The sequence below is a fragment of the Corapipo altera genome, unplaced genomic scaffold, assembly GCF_003945725.1.
Source record: "Corapipo altera isolate COAL_440 unplaced genomic scaffold, ASM394572v1 49, whole genome shotgun sequence".
Classification (NCBI taxonomy): Eukaryota; Metazoa; Chordata; class Aves; order Passeriformes; family Pipridae; genus Corapipo; species Corapipo altera.
This window is the reverse complement of record NW_020884879.1, coordinates 14,275,578-14,296,495: the sequence shown is the minus strand read 5'-3', so window position 1 is coordinate 14,296,495 and position 20,918 is coordinate 14,275,578. Positions and strand designations below refer to the sequence as shown.

General features: G+C 42.0%; 1 protein-coding gene across 2 annotated transcripts in view; it reads right to left on the bottom strand.

The window, feature by feature from the left end:
- Positions 1-1,681: 1,681 nt before the first annotated feature.
- The window catches only part of TRIM55 (tripartite motif containing 55), a 35,243-nt gene continuing 16,006 nt past the window's right edge, over positions 1,682-20,918 (bottom strand). Inside the window, exons 7-10 of one of the 2 annotated variants that reach the window (XM_027638763.1) lie at positions 20,757-20,881; positions 19,791-20,011; positions 17,615-17,902; positions 1,682-2,199 (exon numbers count right to left, since the gene is read on the bottom strand). In XM_027638763.1, the coding sequence (XP_027494564.1) occupies positions 2,080-2,199; positions 17,615-17,902; positions 19,791-20,011; positions 20,757-20,881 (754 nt within the window). In that variant the 3' untranslated portion in view covers positions 1,682-2,079. The remainder of the gene's footprint in view (positions 2,200-17,614; positions 17,903-19,790; positions 20,012-20,756; positions 20,882-20,918) is intronic. The other variant, XM_027638764.1, reaches the window with a different exon arrangement.

Here is a 20,918-nt window from a genome sequence, read left to right as displayed (position 1 = left end):
GACGACTTGATAGACTTTCTTGCCTAGACGCCTAAGGGTTGCTCCGCCTCTCTCAGCGCTTACCGGGGCGTAGGGGGGCACCCGCGTCCGCGGGCACCCGGGGAGCCCTATATAGCCCCCGGGGTTGTTTTTCCCCTCCCCGCCCCGGGAAGCCCCCGTCCCCGCCGGCTCTCCCAGAGGTGCGCCCCGACGGGGGCTGCCCCACGCCGCCGCCCTCGGCACAGGCTACTCCCGGGAACGGGGTATCGAGGGCAAATCGCTGCCCCTCAGCACTGCCGAATTCCATCTCGGTAGCCCCCCGAGGGGGCTCACTGGCTCCTACCGCTGTGGCTGGGGCCGGGCAGCCTCCTCCCACCAGAGCGCAACGATGGGAAAGCGGTGAGGTTCCCGCATCCCTTTTGCGATTTCATTCTGGCTCTGCACATCTCCCCGCACCGTAAAAAAGCAGGTTCCTCCGCGCTTTGGCTTCCCCCGTCCCAGTGGAGGTACCCAAGAAGGCTCCTTCCCGGGGGCTCTGAGTATGTGTGGAGAAACTGCCAGAGGAGCTAGGGGAAATCTCCAGGACGACTGGGAGAATATAGGAAATCCCTCACCCCGAACCAAATCCCAGAGAAAAGCTGCTCCAGCAGCCGGAGGCGATGCGGTGGCGGTGTTGGGCGGCGCTCTCTCTGGGCTGTGAGAGTTCCAGATCTTTACGTGGAGCTCGCCTGTGCAGCCCGACAAACTCTCTCAGGAGCGTTCTCCGGGGAAAACAGATACCAACGAGGGCTGATGTCACTCAGGCCAATAGCGGCAGATGTCCAGGACGGAGGTTAACCCCACACAGCCTGCTAACTGGTCTGTAGTGCCAGTTCACCAGTCCTGCTGGGACACAGCGCAGCCCTATGGCCTCACACAGTCACCTGACAAAACTGAGGGCCTGACTCAGGGATCTGGGAAAGATCCACATGTAATCCTAGTGCAGAGCTTGACACCTGGTCCCCTATGGCACCAAGCACTCCCGGCAGCCTTCCAATCTCTCTTAAACACTACTGAGTGTTGACACCCTGCTCCCAGTGACAAAAATTGCAGAATGCCACCTTAAATAGAGTTTCTAGAACTTCTTTTAAGACACAAATTTGATTTCATTAGATGGATAAATATCTGCAAGGCACATGGAACAGGACAGTCAGCATCTGCCTTTCTACAGAGCACCATTGGGACTTGAAATTAAACCTTGGCTGAGTACCTGTGACCACCTCACTGCATTCTGATTTCGTGTAAGGACATGCCCCCTTTTCTACACACATTGATGACTGAGAAGACATAGACACAGATTATGGCTGGACAGGCTGGGCAGCACTACAGCATTTGCCCCACATATTCAGAGTTGTGTCCTGCATCCACGCCTGGGGTCTTGGCCAGTGCTTTTGGTGCATGCATCTTCCTCATTCCTGCCACTGGGAATCTTCCTTACAAATAAAGTGTTTATGTGAGCGTCATCTGTTGTGGCTTAGCAGGAAGAGCAAGTCCACAGGCAGAAATGGCAGCTTCCTTCTTTCCTCCCGTGTTCCGCAGCTGTGGAGGCACCAGTACTGTCAGACACAACCCTGATTTGGGGCTGCCAAGGATGTGATAGTGTCACTGAAGTCCCCAGCACCAACAAGTGGAGATACAGGAGGATATTGAGAAGAAACATTGGTTTGGCAAAGGGTGCTATTAGTGAATATCAGACCAGCATTTTAGCTAACAACACTGATGAAGCGCTTACCCCTATGAGGGGATGTGCCAAAAGGTGAGTAACAAAACACACTAGCAGTGCTCAGCATAAAGCTGTAGTGATGCTACTTTCCCCTTGCAAGTAAAAAATTATTGGAAAACACTTTGACTACAATATAGTATAGTAATTTGTCCCCATGCTCCCATCCCTCTCAGATCTGTCATCTCAAGGGTATGATGTGGAGGCCAACTGAGTTCCTGGGAATGAAACCTGCTCGGATGCCCCTTTCCAGGTCAGTTTCTTCGCTGACTGCAGCCAGACTGCCTGTGCTCACGGTCCCTCCCAGGAGAAGCACACCAGAAGCCAGCCAGAGTGAGTCATCATTCATTCAGTGAGTTCAACCAGGAGAAGGAGAAAACATGACGAGCCGGCTCGTCACCCCTCTCACTGCTCACAGGCGCTTCCTCCACTCGTCCTTGATCGTATGGTTCAGAACCAGTCTGCAAAGGAAGAAAAGGTTGACAAAGGGAAGAGGAAAATATGAATTGCACTAAAATCCTTAAGATTTCACAACATGCAGGAAAACAGAATGAAGTGGGAAAGAGGGGAAAAGGCAGGGAGCATGGAAATTTGGGGAGGCCAGCCAGACTTCTAACACCAGAGAAGTCAGAGGGACTTTTGCCATGACCACTGGCAGAGGAAGGATTGTGCCAGATGAGTATGTTACATTTGTGCAAAGGGTTGTCCCGATTAGGACCTCTGGAATATTATTGCACTGAAGGTGATTAATGCCTGTTCAGAAGAGATTCTGAGCCAGCTTGGCTTGTGTAGCTGGGCCTCCAGATTGATGTGAACCAAAGCCAAAAGTTATTGCCAGTGCATTGCCACTCAAAATGATTCTTGTTCTGCTGTTATGAAATCTGCCTTGGATGTGTTTTCTGGTTTTTTTTTTCCTTTAAAGAATTTTAATATTTATTTCACTTCAGTTTCACTCAGATCAAGAACAGGAAATAAATAATACAGAGATAAAAGCTTCTGTTTATTTCCCATTTTTGTTTGCATAGGTATCCTACACATACAATAGAAAAATGAATCTTGACATGATATACTGTAGTTGCTAATTAAAGGAATTTCTAAAATTAGTTGAATATTTAACAGACAAGTGTAATAGGTGGAAATATTTTACTAGTTCCAGTGTTTTCAGATCCTTTTGGCAGAGAATGAAGACATCTTTGTGATAGTATCAGAAATCCTATTAAAAATAAAATACATAAAAATTGGTGATTTGTTAGCTAAGGAATACCTTATGTCTTCATCATTAAAACCACAGTCTAAATTGCAATATACAGGATTTTTTCCCTCAAATTCCTAGATATGCACATACATCATTGTACATTCTTAAAATTAAAACAGATATACTACCAGCCTTCTTTGTGCAGAGTTTCACCTTACTTTGGGAACTGCAGCATGATCATGATCTCAGGTGAACTATTTGATGTAAACATACTACTCAATAGAGGGAAAATGACAAAATAGTATCCTCTGAATTTTGATATGTCCTGAAATTGTCCTAAAACAGAAAGTTACCAAAACAGTGATGCTAACAGACATATCCAGCAAAAAACATGGAAGCAGGGATGCTTATGAGGAACTGAAGCATGAGATGGATTATTTTCCTAAGCATTTTTGTAAGTACTTACTATTAAAGTTTGCCACAAGAATTAGTAAGAACTAATTTACACTAGTTAAGTGTAAATTGGCTATTGGGCTTCATTCTGGTCACTACCTATTTAAATGTCATGACACCAACGAACAAGACAGTATGAAGACATGAAAAAGTAGCTCCCTATTTCTTTATTCATATCTAATTAGAGTTCACCGTGCCATTTTTAGACCCAGATCCTAAACTGGAATAACCCTATTTATGAAACATTATCTGAGAAACTGCTTTAGTATTTGAAATGTGGGCTAATCTTTGACTTAGATTCGTATTTTCAAAACATGGCACTCATTGCTACTCATTACAATATACAGGACTCAAAGGATATTTTTGGGCAAGGATCTTGCAGAAGAATATAGTTTTTGCTTGCTAACTTTATAATGTACTTTAATGAGAGTACAAGCATGGTGAAAAATGTGGGAGAAATAGCTGCCTGCTTGAGTGTGGAAGTTCATTTTCAGCAATGTCAATGAGTAGGGTTGTTTCCCAGACTTATGCAAAAGTATGGTAAAGAATTTGGCCCAGGGGACCAGATCTTCAGCTGAAAGGCAGGTAGCTAATTGAGTCCCGAATATAGAAGATCTTCACGTCACACCTGTGAAGTGCTGATTGCAAACCTTTCAACCTGATTATAAAAGTCAGGTTTCAGCAGTAAATATATGGCTAGACTTTCTGAGTTATATGGGATTCAGGGCTCTCTTGATCTTGGTAGATGTAGGAGCGTAGGTGGTTTATGAGTCTTCTGTGATGCTGAAAATTTTGCCTTTATTTTTGGAAAGGCAGTCAGAATGCCTGCACCAGCCAAGAGTAATTTTGAAACTGGTTGTGGTTGTGCAATTTCATGCACCGAGCCCTCAGCAGTGTGTGTAAGCAGGCATGGGACAGCTCTCCTCACTTCTCACTCTGTAAATGGATAGGACTGGCAAGAAGTTTAAAACAAAATTCCTGCATTTTTATTCCTTTTTTTTTTACTTAAACCCATGCTGATACCTTGTCATTTCTCCTCCTGTGCAGTACAGGCTTCCTTTAGCACTTCCACTTGCTATTCTAACCAGTTACTATATAGAAATTGACATTAAATCAAGATTAACTTTGAAGCAAAGTACTACATATGGGCTTAAAATTATGCAGCTTGTTTCATAGGATTTGGACCTAACATGTTAGAAAAAAAAGGCACAATGTAATGACTTAGACTGGCAAGGTGACTGCATTACCTTGTTAACCAACACTGCTGGTACTGCATTTCAAACAGAACAATCTTTGTCTGCATCACTGCCAAAACTGTATTTCATAATGTGTTAACTCCTTCATATTTTGCTGTGATGACATCTTCCTGTGTCAGCAAAACAATGTTGGAGCTCCAACAGATTCCCACTGGGTTTGGCTGGATGAAGCATTTGCTCCCTGCAGCTCTCTGGACTCAGCAGGCTGCTGGTCTGCAATACCTCGATGTGCCTTTCCAAGAGCTATTGTTTTCCAGCACACCCAGCCAAGAGAGAAGCAAACACAAAACTGATAATATGGACATTCCTTGGCTTTTAGACTTGTGTTTTCACACCTGTGACATTTCAGAGTTTGTGCTCTGAGTCGTCCAGTGACTGAGGTACACTCTCTTCATGTAAGACAAGAAACCACCAAAAGGTGCCAGAAGCAACTCCATCCATGTTATTAAGTCTGTTTCCCCCTTCCACCAGCAGCCTGCACAATTCAGAGTTATACAGTGTGCTGGGGATTGTCTGAGACAAAGGTTTCAACTGTAGATTTTACAGAAAACAACTTTTTTTGGAACCAGGATGTGATTCCGAAAGGCAGAATGCAGAAGCAGGTCTACTCAGTGTCACTGGGATTCAGGTATCTGACTGCTCTTTAGTTCCTTGGAATCTCATCCCGGACTACCTTACTCTCCCTGTTACCACAACCCTACTCTGCTGAGAGAGGAAAGCTTTGTGCTGAGCATGGCACAGCCCTTGCCACATGCCTTTAAGACAGTTCAGATTCAACACTTCATCATGTCTGTCCATTGCTATTAAGTAACTTTTGTCAAGCTTCTACCTGAGCTTTATCTTAGCCTTGGAGATCTCATGGGTAGGGCTTGTTTTTCACATTACCTAGATTAACAAGTCCCAACCCTTGATTTGGGTCCCTAACAGTAATAAGGAATAACTAAAGTGTTTACCTCAGATTACATTAATCACATTAGGCCAATGCTGAGAGAGTGCTGAATACTTACACTTTGATTTATATTCTCCCCTGTGGTGTCGAGTGACATCAGATGATGCTTTCAATGAGCACCAGGAATTTTCACCAGGCCAGCTCATGAAGTGGGGAGGGAAGTACAACATGCATGACTGATGGTTGGTTTTGTTTTTCCCATAAAAGCAAAGTCCAGGCTGGAGTTTACATGCCAGTTCTTTGGAGGTGCTGAGCAACCACAATTCCCACTGAGCAGCCATTCAGCACTCCTCAGCATCTGGCATACTAGAATTTGTATGAATAAACAGTATAAGGATCTCAGAGTTGAGCCTGATGAGTACTTTCAAAGTTATAGTTATTCAGCAACTGTCAGTATTTGCTTCTTTAAACAGGGGTCTACTTAAATCTGTATAAGGTTCTTGTAAAAGAGTGTGGAGAAGAGGAAAGAGGTGAGTGGGATGGCTTTGTCATAATATTTTCATTTATTAGGTCCCAGCAGTTATCCTATTTATGCTGGGGAAAAATATGAAGTCTAGGCCTTCTAGATATTGAAGTCAACACATTGTTTTCTGCTCTACCACCATGAATCTCTGTAGCCTTTAGGTACAGACACTGGGATCCATATTGCCAAATCTGAGTAATCCAGAAACGAGATATCCATGCAAGCAAACTGGATTCATCCCCTTCAATGGGAGTGATAAGAGAAAGGCACAATCAAAGGGTGATTTGTCCCATCCTCAAAGAAGTGGATTGCCCTCTGGAGGTACCTGTTTCTTTCTACTGACTCTAGAGATGCTCTGTGTGACTAAGTTAGACTAGGTCTGTCTTTTAAGTAAATACACAAGGGAGATCCCAGCCAAGTATTTCAGGATATCAGAAAACTGCTTGATAGGAACTGAGAATTTTGACTGCATTTTTATTTTTACGAGATCACTAACTCTTAAATTTAGGCAGTGGGGAGGAAAGGTGAAGGGTCTTCATAATCACTTTAATGCAGATGGAGAGATGGTTGGTTGTAACCTACATGAATGTTTTCTGAAGCAACAATGCTAACCAAAGCAGGTTCTGCACCTTGGGTCCCCATCCACCTCTTCCTACTTTGTTTCCGTGGTTCACTTCCCATTTGCACTGCTGCAGCTCTTTGCAGGAATGAGCTAAGAATGGGAATGTCACTGGAATGACATCAATTTTTTTTGTTGGTTTTTTTGAGGTGAAGGAAGATATTTTTAAACCTGGACCATTTGAATGATTTGATTCCAGCACAGCTCAACAAACAGCTGCCTCAGCACAATTGCCCTGTGAGTGGTGGCATCTGGGCAGCAATAAGAAGCAGAGCCATTTGGCAAGAAACTCCTAAATCACCTTTGCTGCCAGAGGAAAAAATGAATCTACACTCTTAGAGCCACAGTGCCTTCACTGCCTCCTTTTGACCCAACAGGAGAACAAGAGTGTGAATTTGTTAGAAAGTGTGGGTCTTGGAGAGAGAAGCAGTGAAAATAAGAGGTTTCTTGTTTCTAGGGTTTCTGTAGCCTCAGAAAATGAGCAAGAAAACAAATTTAATTCCCATTTTTAGCTGGCTTGTTTAGAAACAACCCCCAGTGTTGACAAGAACAGGCATGATTAAAAAATGCTAGCTGGTTGCAAAGCAATCACAAAATCTGTAGGCTATGTTTGTCTGCCTCAAATGTCAAGTGTTACACTTCTGGCACTTAACACTTCCAGGCAGTGGAAACAAAGGGAGCACAACAGGTTATTTTTAAATAGTTTAAACTTTAGTTCAAGCATTTTGTTTTTATATTTTTATGCAGTCTAGCTCCTTCACCACAACACCTGGCAGCTGTCACATAAATCACAACAACATTGTTTCAAAGGTAAGAGGCTGCTTATTTTGCAAGGATATTTTCTTTTTTATTAGCAGGAATCAACAGAGTATTCTCTAAAATAATTGCTATGATTACTTGCCACAGAAATATATGAGGTAGCAGACAAAATAATATGCTCCATCAGTCACAGAATTAGACATATCACTCTCTTAATAGTGGTCAGTAATGAATTTTAAAAGTCCATAGGGAGGAAATGCCTTTTTTCAATAGATTTTGATTATATTACAATTAACATCATGTGGATAATGTCTAATGCAGAGTCTCTTACATCATGACCTTAAAGAGACCAAATAAATTTCAGAGGACAACAATCTGGCTAGTTTATTTTGGTATAGGTTCCACACATCTCCCATGGGACATGGAGGTCCAGACGCTTGAACCTGTGGTGGAAACAGTTTTAGAGAATGATGTGGGAGAGCAGCTTTCTTCTAACCATTACTTGGGACAAAAGGAAATACAGTTCCCTTATTTAAGTCACCTATTTTTTTCACCACTCAAACAAAATAAAGGCAGAAATAACATACTTGTGTAATATTTTACCCATTGCTGCACCTCATTGCTCCAACTTTTTGTTGAGACTGATTTAACTACAGATTTGTATAGAACCTAGTCCTGCCACTATACAGGAAAATGAAGGAAACCCAAGAGGAGAGTCTTAAAAATACATGAATATTAAGATTGCATGACTAGAAAAATCTGTCCTGCATCTATCTACATCATTCTTCGTTCCTCTTGAAGTTTTTGAGAACCTCCTGATCAATTAGCCTTCTATCTTTTCTACTCCTTCCAGCCTTGCTGGAGAACTGTCTAGAAAAGGAAGGATGTTATGAGAGGCATGAGAGGCTGTATGAGTAAGTGGTACATGCTGGCCACCAGTGCCAGAGTTACTCATGGCTACCAGTTCTCCCCTCTTCCTCCTACTGCTGCCTTGTCAGACAAGTATATATTACTTCAGATCAACAAGTTAAATGTGAAGTGAAGACCTTCCAATAACTTCTCCATGGCAGTAACTGATCTAATCCATGCCATAGAAACTTTGCTGCTAGCTTTCAGGGAGAAGTAACAAACCTAGTAAGGGTTTGACATCCTGTCTGTCTCTGTCAGTAGTCTCTCCTTTGAGTAACACAGACTGCTGTAAATCAAAGCTTTTTCTTTCTTTGCAAATGGCACTTTTGTAAATCCCATGAATTAAACAGCGTGCCAGTTCAGACTGTGACTTGCCCTGGAGCTCTGTTCATGGGATCAGATAACAGAGGCAGCATAGCTTCCATGTGTGTAGACACAGCATCTCATGATTCAGGGTTGGAGCACTGTTCACATCCTGAGTGACTGACTGACTTGGGCTGTTGTAATTATGCAGGGTCAAGGGTGATACATGTGAATTGTGGACACAGCACATCTTCCCTGAGAGACAAAACCACACCAGTGGAGATGCAGGAGGAAAAGCTGGAATGTCAGTTAAAGCACCCTGTTCCCCTTCCTCAAAGCCACCACATAACAGAAAAAGAAAGTCTTGGTCACAGCTAAAATATTTTTTCCCTCGTTGGCTACCTACCATTTGCTCCTACCATTTTTCCCTTGTGTGCTCATTTTTCCATGTCTGCACTTGCCTGACTCTTTACTACAACCACAGCAGCTGAATTTGTTAGCCAAGGTATGACTCTACTCCAACAATACATTGCTCAGTGAGTAGCACTGTGAGTTCCCAGGTAGATGTCTGTCACATCACACGTTATAATCTCTGCTTGCCCATTAGCAATGCTGGCTTGCTTGCACAGCACTCAGCCAAGTGATGAGCAAGATATTAAATCAAGTTTTCTTCTGTCCTAGGTGAAGTCCAAGGAAGCTGTGATAAGTGCTGCTCTTAGAGCTTCAGATTCAATCACAGTTATTAACCAGGTTATTACAGGATATAGAGCACAGATCGCAGTCACTGTTACCAGAGACAAGCTTTGGAACTGATCTGCATCTGGGCAGGCACCAGCTCAATTTTTTTAAAAAGAAATTTATTTATTTTATAAAATTAAATTTTGAAATTGTGCATAAATATAACAATGAGTATATTTTATAAAATAAATCTCATGCCAGATGTTGAAGAATCTCACCAGCACCGATCGGTGAAATGACAACTACCTTTCCTCAGTAAGGCATTTTGTAATACAGCAAGTCATACAGCAAGTGTTTCATCATGAATGAAAGCCAGTTCTGTGTGCAGGAGTGCTGAGCCAGGAGTGCTCTGAGTGACTGGTTAGTATTTTGATCATCGCCTTCAGTGGTTGAGACAGACTCAGGCAGATTTTATAGGGTGCTCTCTAAATTGAAAAGAGCAATGAGAAATTCAGATCACTTGTACTTGGGGATTGTGAGATCCTCATCCTCTGCTCAGTGAAAGGCGTGATGTCTCTGTCAGGTGTCTGTAGCAGGGTTTGAACATTGCAGCGCCTATTGGCTGGTAGCCAGGGATAACAGGGTTTTTTAATTAGTCATTGGTCTCTTACTTAATGACCTGAAGATTATTGTAAAGATGTCAGGAATATATACCATCTGAAACCAGATATAAGACTGTTCGATATGTCCCTCTCCCTTTCTTCTGTTTAATTTTGGCTGCACATGCAGCTCTTCAATCTTTATCTGCATTTCAAATGCCTAGTAGATGGGCACTGCATGCTACAGAGTGCCCTGGTCTAGCCCCTTGCCTGCTCACAACTGCGGAAAGCCTGGAAGTGACATGATATGCTATCCAAACATAGAGACTCAGGCCCAGTTTACTAATTATCACCACTGGGGTTTTCAATCAGATAGGTCGGCATTTAAATATTGATCCATCGCTAATGGTTACAGGACTACAACCACTGCTTTCCATAGGTGAGTGTATGGCTACACTGAAAGATTGAACTGTCTCAAGGCAGTAGAATAACTAGCCAAATATTCTACAAACAGATGGTTTGTGTTTTTGTCGTGACCTAGATCTATCATGATGTGATGTAAACCAGCAACAGTTCATCCAAGATTAAGAAATATTTTTTGTTTACATTCTATTTTCCTTTCCAAACACCTTAACAATGAGCAGAACGAGTGATCCTTGGAGGATGAGGTCAAGTAGAGGTAGAATTCAGTATTTAAATGAGATAGTCACAAAAAGACAATGTCTAAGTGAGCCCGGCTTTGTATTAATTTCATCAGGAGAAATCATTTTATCCAAGCTGTCATTGTGGAAATACTTTTGCTAGTAATGGACTGAAAAAGATGAAATATACATAAATCAAATTGTATCGATGACTCACCAGACAAATCACAGAACAGTCTATTCGAGGTAAAATTTAAGTGAAGTATTTGCCACTCATATTAATTATGGGAAATTGTTGTCTGAAAGCTGATCTTAACATATTGCCCTCACGACTCATCACTGTTGTCTCTGAATCACCCAGGTAATTCTCAGAAGTAAGGGAGAGTGAGATGTTAAAAGAGGAACAATCAAGACTTTCCTGATTTTCTTGGCATGTATTGCCAAACTGAGGGGAAAAAAAATCTCATCTGAACACAAAGTCAAGATACAAAGTGGAAATTTACAGGCAGAATTTGCCACCAACTGAATGTCAGCCTGAGTGGCCTCAGACTCAGCCACTATCACCCTATCACTAAGGCCCAATTCGCTAAGTCAAACTACAGAGAAGCAAAAGGCAGAATTTTTTGACTGCTAACTGAGTTCTTGCATCTAGTATTTGCCCTGTACTTCAGCTACAGCCTGAGTGCTTCTTTTTTCCAAATGAATCTTAAGAGATGTTTAGGAAGAATCTTCAAACAGAGTTTAGTTTGGGCTTGTATACCAGTGGATGCATAGGTGTCCTACAAAAGGCTTGGCTTCACAGAGAATAGATGACCCAATTTCATTCAGTCAAACCTTGCAGATTTTTTAATGGTACAGAAATAAACCCACCTGATTTTCTACCTAAGAAAAGGTAAAATACAGGTATATGAAGACCTAGATGGCAAATATTAAGTTGACCTTTGCTCTGTGCATTCTGAGATCCTTCATTAGCACTAAACACAGCTGTTGCAGGGATCAGAGAGCTTTCAGAGCAGCAGTTGGTGTCCTGGGAGAGAGCTACCTGGACTGTGCCTGCTGCTGATGGTAACAGACAGCTCGTCCTGCTCTGGGGGAAACTGCAGGAAGGCTGTGTTGGATGGGCCAGATGGAAGGGACACTCTCCCTCAGCATCAATCCTGCAAGATCCAGCCTTGCAAGACTGCCTTCTTTTGAGCAAGAAATCTCCTCTCTTGGAGCATCTCACTTGAAATGGTGACCTAGCTTCCTTACCTGAGTAGATTGGAAAGACTGAGTTTCCAATTTGGTGAAGAGAAAGGAAATTATTATTTGTGTGCTGCTGCCATGCTTGTGCAACCATTCCAGTGCAGCGCTGTGCTAAAATGTGGGACCATATCTTTTATACTGTGATGGAAAAGTAGTGGTACATAGGCAAAGAGCACAGTGTTACCTCTTGGCCTTATTTTGGTTTTAAATCATCTTGTCTGTATTGTCTGCATATTGACATGACAACCAATCGGCTAAAACTTAGCTAAATACTGACCTCTCTGACATGTGATTTAAAGCTGTCTCATGGAAAAAAATTTGAAGGATCACCAGCTGAAATTGAAGTATTCAGCAGCGGCACAAAGAGAACTACAGTACATGAATACTGAGTGGACTGTCCTTATGGTAATTCTGGCAGATGGCATAAGGTTGCAAGCAAGTAATAGGAAATTTTAAAACTAATGAAATAAGATTAACATAGGCCACTACATTAGTATTTCTCCTCCCAAACAGTTCAGTCCTGATTATATTTTATATCCTCATGGAATTAAAGCACTGTACTTACTGGCTGCAAAGGGAAATTAGGTCTGACTACTGTTTGTGGATGATTAACTTGTATTTCCTTTCAAACTAAATGTATGCTCTGGAGTCCTTTGGAGCCACATGCAGCCACTTTTCTTATGGGGAGTTTGAGCAACAGAATACAGCATCCAGAACTTCATCTTAGGTGAAATTAACTGGGCAACCATAGACCCAGGTGAACACAAATCTTTCATAAGCTCTCACAAATTTACAAATTTATATGGCATTATTACATGAGAGATGTTGCCTACAAATTATGATTAGGAAAAACTGCAGGACTCCAAGACCTGTTTCTCGCGTGCTGGAAAGGGCTGCTTCATAACGTCTTTATCACCCTCCACTAATACATTACACCCCGTAGTGGCAAGGCAGTTTATTGATGCTATTCTTGCTCCCTGTGTTTTAATCATTTGCTCCTGGTTGTCACTTGCAGGGGCTCAGACCCCCCCCAACTTCAGACACTGAGCAGAGGCACCTGATTAGGAACAATGTCACCTCACACTCAGCAGGCAGATTGAAGAGGTGCCAAGTGTGAGCCAGCAGCAGTTGGTGAACTCTTCCTTACTGGAGATGCCTCTCACTCTCTGTCAGAGCAGGAGCAGCCCGTGGTGACTACACTTCTGACTTAGGTACTCCCTGAAGCAGGATGTGGCTTTCTAGTGCAGAGCTATCTATTTTATTTATGCTGAATCATCTCCTTCTGTCCCTTCTTAGACCAAACAATCTGTACACCTGTGAGTCGCAACTCCTGTTGCCTTATCCCTGCTGATATAGCCTCCTGTACCCTGGGGGAAATTTATAGATGCATCAATACAACTTCTTAGAGAAACAGCCGATAAATAAAGTGAATGTTGGGAATTTAATAGGGGGGCTGATCTCTCTTTGCTGCTGAAAAAAAAGGAAATCCCTCCCATGTATTCTACTAAAATAGATTGAAAATAAATTATATGCTGGTCTTATGATGACAATCATGCGGATTTATATTATAACTATAAATTATTATTACAGCTATTCAAAATAATTTTGTTGTTTGACTTTCAGGGGCTTATTACACAAAGGAACAAGGGCTGTGACCTGATCTCTCACATGAAAGATAAAGACACATAAGCTGTCTAAACAGCCACCTCACTATACATGGACAAGAAAATAATTTTTATGCAAATAGAATCTGAGACCAAAATGCCTTTTCCCTTCACCTCCTTTCTATTTCATTGTTAAATAAATCATAAAGATGCCACTGGAGACCACACAGGAAGAGGTCTCAATGGTAGAAATGAGAGCTTTCCGCATTTATCTATTTTTAATTTCAAGAGGTATTTTGAATTAAAAAAAGAAAGAGGAGGAAGAAAGAGCATAATGCTATTCGCATGCCTGATTTCCCAGGAGTACAAACAAGCTCTATGTTCTATTGTAATATTACAACAAATTTTCAAAACCAAACACAAATAAATGAAAATTAAACTATGATCCATAAATTTAATTGAGATTGACAGTGTCTGATGCTTTTCAAATTCAAATTACTGCCAGACAGTGCATCTTTTTGCGTAACTTATGCAACTGAAGTGTAGGTGACAGCTTCTCCACTCTCCCTTTTTTTTTTTTTTTTTACAGAGAGATATATTTTTCAGTCATAGTGCTGGAAATTCTGCACATAAAGGCCGAATAGTAACCAATTTTCATAGATAAACCATATAATGTTCAGTGCTTAGAACACAGTGCAGAAAGTGAGCAGGGAACACCAAGCATTTTTGTGTTGAAGAATAGATAATAATTGAATCTGTCTGACATTAGAGCAAATGTTCACAGGTAACTACTCTTGTTTCTGTCAGAGGTCTTTGGCCTTCAGTAAATAAGATTAAATGCCCCAAAGGTAACACAGAATTCTCTGCACATCATTCATATCACTTTGGAAATTGAATGCATTCATATGCCTTACCTAAGAGGGGTGTGAATTTGGACGGACAGCATCTACCAGAAAAAGGGGCTACTCCAAAAGCAATGTTATGGAATAATTAAGGTTTAAATTACATTTAAACATAATTTAAATTTGCCTTTGGGACAACTTCACTTGGTAGTGAAATTCTTAGTCCTTGATCTTGCAGTTATTTCAGCTCTTTGTGTAATGTAACCTAAGGAAAAAGAAAGCCTTTGTCTAAATGGGTTGGGATCCTTGCAAATACATGGGCCTCTATTTCAGGGCTGTGATTGGTACTCCATACAGAGAGAGCTTTGAAAGCCTTTGCTGAAAAAGGGACCTGAAGAGGATGTGGGGTGTGCTGTGTGAGATGGGGTGTGAGGGGACACTCTCCACTCTCTCCATGGGGATGTCTGGAGACCAGGGCTTGAGCCAACCCCTGACGTAGCATCAGTGATTTGCTTGCAGTGGGAATCCTGGCAGCAGGATTATTCAGTGGATTTGTTTTTCCTGACCTTTACCTCTCTGATGACAACCATTAATCTCTAGCTCTTCCTCCCCTATTGGACCGAACAAGGTTGGTGTTCTTCACATCTGTCAACCAACAGTTTCTCCATCCTGCCGATCATCTGAACAGCAACTGAAATATAAGCCCATATATCTGAGGGTGTAAATGTCTCTTTTCTTATTTTGAATCAGAGAGATGCAGTGTTTAACCATGCAGGAGTAAGCTGAAGGGTGGCATTTTAAAGGAGCGAGGAAGAAATGTTTTAAGCAGTTTGTATTGTGAACTAGCATGATGTTTTTTGGATGGTAAGAAAGGGAAAAATCTTTTAAAGCCACGTAAGAACATCATCAGATACACTATTTGAACTGTTAGTTAATGGTAAAATGAAATATTTCCTACCCATGAAAGTACAAATGTATTGAATCAGATTCCAGAGATGATGTAGTATGATAAGAAATGCCAAAAGTGTTATGCAGAATGCTAACTCCTGTGAGAAAATAAGAAGAGTGCTTCACCAGTGTTGTCATGACACAAACTAGTCATTATCACTACGTTCAGTGAAAAAGCTCTGTTTCCACAGCACTTTTCCATTATGTACCTAATTGGAGGAAAGGAGTAAAAACAGTGGAGAACATCATCTGGGGGTTTAAGAAAAATAAAGGAATACAGCATTTCAAGTGGGTTGTGTAAAATCACATGCAGGAAAAATATGAAGTTCACGTACTTAAAAATTATCACTGCTACAAAACAGCAACCATTTTCTTCATGACATAGACACTTCTCAGCTCAGATCCATAAATCTGACCACACCATCATTTCATAGCATCACCATCACTTGGTCACTCTGGTTTTTCTATTCTTGAGCACACTTTGCACCTTTCTGCTTCCTGAGCTTTCCTATCCCTCCTTTTGTCTCCAGCCCAGGGATAACCCCATTCTCAGCTCTTTCCCCTGTGTCCTTTCTCCTCACATCACCAGAACCATGCACTACTCTTCTTGACATCCTCCTCCTCCCAAAATGTCAGGGTCACGTATGGTCTGGGAAGATATCAAAACGGAGCACCCCCAAACTCACATGCCAATGAGAACTGATATCTTTCCCATGTGCCTGTTTTCACTCTTGGTACACAACAATGAAGAGAACCAGGCATCAGACTACTGCTCTTTTCCAGACAGCTGCCCACACCAAATGCAAGTGTTGTTCCTTTGCTTGCTGTAAGTTAGGACCGAGGGAAGCAGATCACAGTCAAGCAAACTTCCAGGAAATTAATCTAGTACAGATTTCACCTGCCCATGGTGAGGATTGGATGCCTGGTCATCAGTGGAACTGATAGGAAGGAACAGCAGCAATAAATTTCACTGTAGATTTACCCGCTTTTGCTAGTTCATTTGGAATATACTTAAGAAGATAAGATCATAGCAGATTTGAGAATTTTAAAGTGGTTTCTTTTTTGTACAAATTCCACTCAAATATTCTCAAATCAAACCCTGAATTGAAAAATAGCTGCTGAAATTTGGTGGCCAAATGGTGCTTTTGTTAAGAAAGTGAGCGAAGTCAGTGAGAATCCTTCAGCCTCTAAATTAAAGTGTCACTGACTGAAACCTCTAGCTAGAAGATGTCCAGTGACAGCAAGCAAATTAGAGGTATCCAGCCTCTTTTATCACATCTCTGTGAACTCCTCCTAACTTTTTGCCTTGCACATGATTGTTTAATATGGGAGGCCTGCTTATGTATGCTATATAGTCAACTCCAACTTTAAAGGAAACAGCATGAAATACTACTCACTTGTGCTTTCTCTCACACATACATAATCTCTTGTTGCACACGTATAGGTAGCTGCTTTGTTAAAACATGCAACATGAGCCTGTAAATGGGGATGGTTTGATTTAGAGAGTGCTGCTCATGGGCTGGTAACCAGGCACTGGAGCAGGAGCTGGTGTACTGTGCAAATCTGCAAATTCTTGCACAGCTCCCTCAGCTCTGTTGCCTGTATCTTTGGCCCATGTGGAATTTGTATACAGGTGCAGAAGGAGGAATATTCAAATTCAGGTCATACCAACTCTAACATCGTAATTTTAAGGAAAACCTCCTGCTGTACTCCACACATCAGTCTCTGTTATCCCATCTTGCTTCTGGCAGTCTAACATTGAACTTGGATGTATTATCTTCATGATCTCCCTTATTCAGGTCTCAAAAATCCTTGGAGACACACGTCTGAACCCAGGAAATCACACTGCTTATTGAGAGGCATTCAAACACACAAGGAGGTTCTGAGTGTCTGCATAGCTTCGTGTTCACATGGGGAAGCCGTGCACTTCAGGTGCAGCCACAGAGCTGCGGAAGGCAAAGCCAGGCCATAGCTGCTCAACCAGCCACTGTAGGATGGCATGTGCACAGGGTTTCAACAGGTGACAAGAGTAATCTCATGCACAAGATTTCTTGCCTACCAACACATGCAAATCTCTGATACACAGAGGCTTTGTCAGCCTCTCCAACAGCTCCTGAGTCACTGTGTGTGAGCAGCTTGGATAACAGCTCTCACAAGTGAGGTGCACTGGCAGTTAAGCACAAGCAACCATCAGCATGCTGCTCTGAAGCTCAAGAGTCAGCCTGTCGCATATTGAAACCATCTACAAATCCAGCAGACTTGCTGGAATGACAGTTTACACTGTTCACGTGTTTTTTAAATGATTCTCATTCTTTAGCATGCAGAGGAAAATGAAGTCACATTTTCCTTAACAATTCCTGTTCCCGCCTTGCTGCGTGTCACAGCCCTCCGGGGTGACATTGGAAGCACTGACCTTGGATGTTGCTGCAGTGGCATTACTTTCCTTACTACTCCCTGGTGCACTCTCCTCTTTTGTTGCTGTTGTTGGGGCTTCTGACTTCTTTGCACTTGTTTCCAGAGAAACAGGACTCCCTACTTTCCCCAGCCCACTCACCGGGGTTGAGCTTGGACTGCTTGGTTGCCGTGACTGAGACTTATACCAGCTAGGGTAAAACAAGGGATCCGTGGTTTCTGCTGTGGCTGGCATTTGAGTATCAGATTCTGGGGTCTGCTGAGAACCACCTGGTGTCACAACCACATCCTTAATCAGGACAGATAAAGAGAAGAACAAGCAGAGTGCACCACGTTACCTTTCCAGCTGCAGTCAAATTGTTCTGTGTGTTGTGTTTGTTATGTATCACTGCAAGGCATAGATTTGTCCTAATATATGGTCTGAAAGCATTGCAATCAAAATGCAAAGCAAAAGCAACTATCACTTGAATAACACAGATAAGGGAAAGAAAATAAATTAGAAAAATAGAACAGAAGGATAGAACTAGCTGGGAGGGGGGTGCTGACTGAGAACAGAGTGAAAAAGAAGTTCCTTAATTAAGATAAATGCCCAATTCAATTCTAAAAACACAGGAAATTCTGCATAAGAACCTCATAAACCCATACCAGCCATTCATGGCTGGTGTAGGTACTTTCCAATGGCTTGTTGGGTTTTGAGTTAAGAACAACACCTTTACCAATGAGTATGATAGGAGCAGTCAGAATAAGGTGAATACAAAGACACTGGAGAGAAACGTTTGCCCACCAGCCTTGCCATCAATGCTATAATCCAAGCACAGTTGCTCTGCCAGGAAGAGGAACAGCCATCTGAACTGAACCTCTCTACATGCATCAAGTTCTTGGGGTTCCCACACGTGCTACCTGCTGTCCCCACAGCATTTCTGCTTTGCTTTTCTTACATCAGAAGGCAAAAGCTGAAATACTGGTATCGCTCACACCATAACACCTACATGCCATGTCTGATTCCACACCTGACTATCTCCTAATGGCACTTTACAATTGCTAGAGCAGCATGCTGTAACTTTCTCATTTTAGCCTTTAGCATTTAGAAGTGAGAGAATTCATGTTACTGGGCAGAATTTCTTATGTCTGGTTCTTGTTTGCATAACACCCTACATCAGTTTAGGAACATAGGTTTAGTTAAGTCAGTGCAAATCCTGAAAAGACAAATTTTGATTAAATCAATAAAACCTCATTTAAGAGCATCTTCACACAAATGGTGAAAACACACACATGTTTTTAGATCAAAGCAAGAATGAATCTATAGTATTTGTTTTCCCATATTTTATGTGGGAGGCTTGCTACAATCAAAGATCCTTTATGTGTTTTCTTGATTTCATGTTGGCCTCCTCAAACATCTTCAGAGCAGCCTTTATCACTCAGCAACTTCACTGGGTGAATTGCATAAGAGGAGAATTTGCAATTAATTGTATGCAAGGCAAGCTAAAGTAGCACATTAAGTATATTTATAATGTAGATATTCTAGAATATGTGGTAATTATGTTCTTATTTTAATCACATTCCCTAAGAAAAAGTGCTGGCCTAAAATATTCACACCCTGAGCCTGTTTGCTGCTAGATTGTAAGAGGCAGTTACCTCTCCTCTTTGGTGTATGATGTTCCTGCATCCACCTAGACATATACCTAAGATGTCCAGAGTAGAAGGCAGCAAACACCATTCACAGAAAACAGATTAGAGATTTAGATTTCCACCATCTGAAAATTGATGGTGGAAAGCTCACTAAATCCAGGGGGAATGCCAAATTCTCTTAGTATAAATATTTTAACAACTGTCCCATTTACAACAGTTAGTCTGAGTTAAACCACAGCAGAATGTCCATTGTAACGCACTTAACTCCCAAATGGAATCATTTTTATTTATAACTTATGTATCCCATATATATCTTCATTTATCTAGCAGCTAATTTTTTGCCTATCAAGTGATATATATATACGCAGGTCGAGAGGACAGGGTAAAGCTGCATATATGTGTACAAGGGCAATAAACAATTTTGCTCTCCAGAGCATTGATTCCCTTAGCCCTGCTCCTGACCTATGGTGCCTACAGGCCACAGGGGAGCATTTTCTGTCTCTACCATGCACACTCAGCATAGCTGGCAGGGAAGCAAAGACACTCACCTGACCAGCTGGGGTAGCAGGTAGTGACACTGGAGTGGGTTCAGCCAGGGGCTCTCCTGCTGCACTCTGCAGTTTAGGGTCTTGCTGAGGTGTCTGTGATGCTCTCTCAGCCTCTTCCTCCTCCACCTCTTCCTCCTCTCCCTCCTCTCCAGATGACTCTGTGTGGACTTCATCCAAACCTTCACCATCCTCTGTGCCCTCCTCTTCTTCTCTCTCCTCCTCTGATAGGACATGTGTAAAAAGACAGGGCTGAGCACCATGTGAAGATGGCTACAGTTTCTGTGTAATTAAAAAGCCACTTGCAATTGCATTGCAAAGCCACTGATAATCTGCTGCCTGGCAGAGAAGGTATTGGTGAGGAGCCTGCTTCCACCAGCCTGGACTGGGCACTGCCATAAGGTTGCCAGCAGGTGCTTTGTGGAAGGGAAGAAACTGAACACACCTGTTGGTTAAAACCTAAAAGCTGACCCTTTCCATGTGAAGGAGTACAGAAACTCCTGTCAATGCAGTTATCCTCATGAGGGATGTGCAGCATGGCCCTGCACTTTCTGGGGAGAGGATACCCAGGATGTGGCACAATCTGCCAGGAAAATGCCCCTCTTCCAATTCTAGGTATATGTTTGTTTTAAACACCATTGAACCTGTCATCATAAACATTTACCAGGCCAGTGGTCTGCAACACGTGACTGGAGGTTTGAGATACCAACATCCCTAAAGCCAGACTGTCAAACTTGGGCATACCATTGCCTTTGTGCCAAGATAACATTAATGGTGCCAACAGGTTATGTTTTGGGTTTTTTTTAACCGTGATGGATTTTTGCTCCTGATTACAATTGATACAAAATGCTCTGGTTACATTTCAGGATGGAGAGAAATATCCAGTTCAAGGTTTTCTACTCTGTATCATTGTGTAATCACACACAGCTGCAATTTAAGAAAACAATTTTGGTGAAATAAATTACATACCTCTGTCAAAATCAATTTCTCGTATTATCTTTTCTTCTCTACTGAGGTTCACTGTGAATTGGTTCATAATTTCATACCCATCCTCTATTTTTTCCATTTGAAATCCTTTAGAAGCTTCAGTAATTCTAAAACAGAGAAATTGGTTATTGTCATTTGGATTTG